General features: G+C 45.2%; 1 protein-coding gene across 1 annotated transcript; it reads left to right on the top strand.

Annotated features, from left to right (window-relative positions):
• The first annotated feature begins 26 nt into the window (after nucleotides 1-26).
• LOC111662625 (low-density lipoprotein receptor-related protein 1-like) lies at nucleotides 27-4,259 on the top strand. Its single transcript, XM_023416548.2, has 10 exons — nucleotides 27-210; nucleotides 447-652; nucleotides 746-934; nucleotides 1,046-1,194; nucleotides 1,289-1,382; nucleotides 1,488-1,604; nucleotides 2,059-2,178; nucleotides 2,781-2,903; nucleotides 3,241-3,366; nucleotides 3,501-4,259. Exons 2-10 carry the CDS (start codon nucleotides 499-501, stop codon nucleotides 3,716-3,718), a joined length of 1,290 nt encoding a protein of 429 aa, XP_023272316.1. The 5' UTR covers nucleotides 27-210; nucleotides 447-498; the 3' UTR covers nucleotides 3,719-4,259.
• Nucleotides 4,260-4,274: the final 15 nt, after the last annotated feature.

Below are 4,274 nucleotides of genomic sequence, written 5' to 3'. Positions count from 1 at the left end.
ATACTGCTTTCTCATTTGTTAGGTCCTTCATCGCACATCACTCAGCAACCCAGATGGTCTGGCAGTCGACTGGGTGGGAGGAAACCTGTACTGGTGTGATAAGGGACGGGACACTATCGAGGTGTCAAAGCTGAATGGAGCGTACCGGACAGTTCTGGTCAACAGCGGCCTGAGGGAGCCACGTGCTGTGGCTGTGGACGTACGCTATGGGTAAGAGTGATACGACACAACTTCAGAAGATCTGGGTCGACTGAAAGTTAGAAAGTTGAACTGCCTACTTCATTGTCAGTTACGTACAGAAAATGTGTGTTAGACTGACTTTTAAATTCTGCACCTCAATGATTTTGTAATTTGTTTGAAACCTCGAGACCTCTGGAGCCCAGTGGATGTTAAATTCTGATGTGTTGGGACCAATAACCGTAACTAATACAGCACATCCCTGACAGGTATTTATACTGGTCAGATTGGGGTGACAGCCCCCACATAGGGAGGATCGGGATGGATGGCACCAACAGGAGTGTCATCGTGGAGGATAAGATCACATGGCCCAATGGTCTCACGCTGGACTTTGTTAATGACCGTATCTACTGGGCTGATGCTCGGGAGGATTACATTGCATTTGCCAGCCTGGATGGAACCAGCAGACACACAGGTGACACACACATACAGACACAGAGGAGTGTGTTTGTAGACTTATCCAGTTGTAGCTACCAACTTATTTGTTTTTGTACCTGTGCCCCTGCAGTTCTGACTCAGGATATCCCCCACATCTTTGCCATGACACTGTTTGAGGAGTACATCTACTGGACAGACTGGGAGACAAAGTCCATCAACAGAGCTCATAAGACTCTGGGAATCAACAAGACCATGCTGATCAGCACCTTACACAGGCCGATGGATATCCACATTTACCACCCGTACCGCCAGCCTGAAGGTAAAAACAAGACACCCGTCATTCATTACCACATGTAAATATTCATCTGTGTCCTGGTCCCTGTCTGATCTGCCCTTAATTCTACCTATGCACATTTCCCTTGTTATTTAGTGGCTGACCACCCATGCCAACTCAACAATGGAGGCTGCAGTAACCTGTGTTTGCTCTCACCTGGAGGGGGCTACAAGTGCGCTTGCCCCACTAACTTTTACCTAGCAGCTGATGGCAAACAGTGCTTGTCCAACTGCACTGCAAGTCAGGTGTGCTATCTCGAAGTTATCATTCCTGACATTAACCTGTATTGACACGTTATTAATCTGAAAAAATAAATCATTCTCTCTTCTGTCCCTCCAGTTTGTTTGCAAAAATGACAAGTGCATTCCATTTTGGTGGAAGTGTGATACTGAAGATGACTGTGGGGACCGCTCGGACGAGCCTGCAGACTGCCGTGAGTGATGAGCGCGCACTGGATAGTCATTTCCTGTTGATTCAATGACGTAGTATTTAGTTTTGTTTGTTCTGGTTAATAATGCACTTTGTTTTCTCACTGTAGCTGAGTTTAAATGCAGACCAGGCCAGTTTCAATGTGGCACCGGCATCTGCACCAACCCAGCCTATATCTGCGATGGAGACAATGACTGCCAGGACAACTCTGACGAGGCCAACTGCGGTACACACACTTTCATATACCTACAGATTTGAAATCTTTTTACGCCTCCTTGTTGTCTGTCCATCCGTCCGTATGTCCGTCTGTCCCATTCTTGTGAACGTGATATCTCAGGAATGCTTCGAGGGAATTTCTTCAATTTTGGTAGAAACATTAATTTGGACTCAAAGATGATTATATATGATAACTCATGTATTTCTTATGCAAATTACTGTATGTTAGGTGTAAAATTATGACTTCAGAACTTCAGCTTCATTGTCATCATCATTTTCTGCAAAAACACGTCTGGCCATTTTGTCAATGCTGTAACTCAGGAAGGGAGATTGTGACCATATTTCCTGCAACTTGCCTGGGTGGGGGAGGCATACAACTGTGAGTCGGTAATTCTAGTTCTCAGCTGGATCCATAATAACCCATATCCTCTGTTAACCATTATTTGTCATCTTTCTGCTTCTAGATATCCATGTGTGCCTGCCCAGTCAGTTTAAATGTACCCACCCCAGTCGCTGCATCCCTGGCATCTTCCGTTGCAATGGACAGGACAACTGTGGAGAGGGAGAGGATGAGAAAGACTGTCGTAAGTCTCCCAGTTTTTTGCCCTGCTAGTGGCAGAGCCTAAGGATGGTATTGGTCACTACAGTGTGCCCATCTGTTCATTTACCAGCACAACACTATGGTCCCGAAAAAGTTAGCTCTACCATTTGTAGCCGGACTAAAACTTGGCCCCAGAGGATGAACCTTACTGACTGTAGTGACCCCTTGACCTTTCCTCCGTCGCTTCCCATAGGCCACGCTTTCCACTTATACATACTGTATTTCAAAATCTAATGAGTTCATAGGAAATTGCTAAAGATTTTCATGCTCCCAAGAGCCCTATTTTGACCTTTCCTTTAGCAACGCCCTGAGGCTAAATGATGTTGCATAATGTAATTGCCATGACATTTGCTGAGCACGTTCATCCTCCACAGAGGGAGATTACATGTACTATTCCTTTGTGCCATTCTGAGGTCAAAATTTACATTTTAGCACATTTAACTGCAAGTAAATGTAAATGTATTATGTAATGAATATTGTAGTCTCAAGGTGCCACAACAGGATATTGTAGTGATTTTAATTTGTGAAATTTGTGATTAGATATTATTTTTCATGTAGTGTCTAATCTGTCTGTCTCCTGTGCAGCGGAAGTGACATGCGCCCCCAACCAGTTCCAGTGTGCCATCACCAAGCGCTGTATCCCACGGGTGTGGGTGTGTGACAGGGACAATGACTGTGTGGATGGATCTGACGAGCCCGCCAACTGCAGTAAGACACGGCTTATTATTACTGCGCCTAACAACACCTTTACTTAAGAAATGAGTCTCCATCAGAGCCTGAGCATGGTCCACTGGGAAGCTGTGAATATCATTAATAGATAAAAACTAAACCTAGGAAGTATTGCACTGGGGTTTGGAATTTAAAAAGCAAACCTGACATCATACAGCTCCAACAGGAGGAGAGCGTTGATTTTCACACAATTTTAATAATAACACTATAATCTATTTATTATCCGTTAATTATTTTTGCAGAACGAGAGTGAATAAGCTCGTCTTCTCATGTCCAGTGTTCAGATGTATAAACCTTGAGCTCCTCTCTGTTGCAGCCCAGATGACGTGCGGCGTAGATGAGTTCCGCTGTAAGGACTCGGGGCGCTGCATCCCGGCACGCTGGAAGTGTGACGGAGAGGATGACTGCGGAGATGCTTCCGATGAACCCAAGGAGGAGTGTGGTAAGGGGAGAGTGGTAGTCGGAGGGGGAAAAGGAAAAAGTTAGTGATCACTGAGAAGATATATCTGGTGCAAATAAAAACAAAAAACAGAGCTACAGCCATGTTTGTACTTAGTATGTCTGTTCGGTGCGCAGATGAGCGGACATGCGAGCCGTACCAGTTCCGCTGTAAGAACAACCGCTGTGTGCCTGGCCGCTGGCAGTGTGACTACGACAACGACTGTGGTGACAACTCTGATGAAGACAAGTGTGGTAGGCTTCTCCTGTTTTTCCTATTTTGCGGAGGGATGCTGCTCGCTCACACGGTCACAACCACAGCCTGTATGAAAACAGTGATTCAAAATATAATATGAGCTCTACTGTGAGTAAACTTCAGATGCAACATGTTATAGCGGTAAGCAGTGTGTCACCTCTCACTGTGTATGTGTGTGTGTGTTATATTAACTCAACTACACTCATGGTTGAGACTTCGATTTCTTTTTAGTTAACTAGTTCTGTGGCCATTTGCACATCTCACATCATCTCATGTCTATTTTGCATTTCACACTGGCCTGTTGCTGTGAGCCAGAGGTAGGTGTTTTCACAGTTTCACCTCAACCATTCACAACCTCAGCTACCCAGTCCTTTGTGTGCCCCCCGGCTTTTCTTTTGTTCTGAGCTTTTTCCTTCCTTTTCGATCCCACTAGCTCCTCTAGCTCCTCCGCTTCATACAGTGCAGAATGCTGTACCATCCCCACCTCTGTTACCCCATGAGTCAACCTTGTGATTTGAAAAACCAGCTTCATTTTATTGATGTACGTCTGGCTCTCGACAGACAATCCTGTGTTGTTTTAGCAGTCAGCTCTATTCCCACCTTTTCTCTTCTCTTTTCCTTTCCTTACGCCTTTCCTTGCTCCTTGCCTCTACTCT

The sequence above is a fragment of the Seriola lalandi genome, unplaced genomic scaffold, assembly GCF_002814215.2.
Source record: "Seriola lalandi dorsalis isolate HSWRI2012SDOR001 ecotype SW California unplaced genomic scaffold, Sedor1 jcf7180002000655, whole genome shotgun sequence".
Lineage (NCBI taxonomy): Eukaryota > Metazoa > Chordata > Actinopteri > Carangiformes > Carangidae > Seriola > Seriola lalandi.
This window is presented reverse-complemented; position numbering and strand designations above follow the sequence as displayed.

Excerpts from the sequence above, each read along its gene's own strand:
- LOC111662625 (XM_023416548.2), top strand. The coding sequence starts at position 499 with ATGGATGGCACCAACAGGAGTGTCATCGTGGAGGATAAGATCACATGG. Across the intron at positions 1,605-2,058 it reads CTCTGACGAGGCCAACTGCG|ATATCCATGTGTGCCTGCCC; the intron begins GTACACACACTT and ends TTCTGCTTCTAG. Across the intron at positions 2,904-3,240 it reads TGACGAGCCCGCCAACTGCA|CCCAGATGACGTGCGGCGTA; the intron begins GTAAGACACGGC and ends TCTCTGTTGCAG.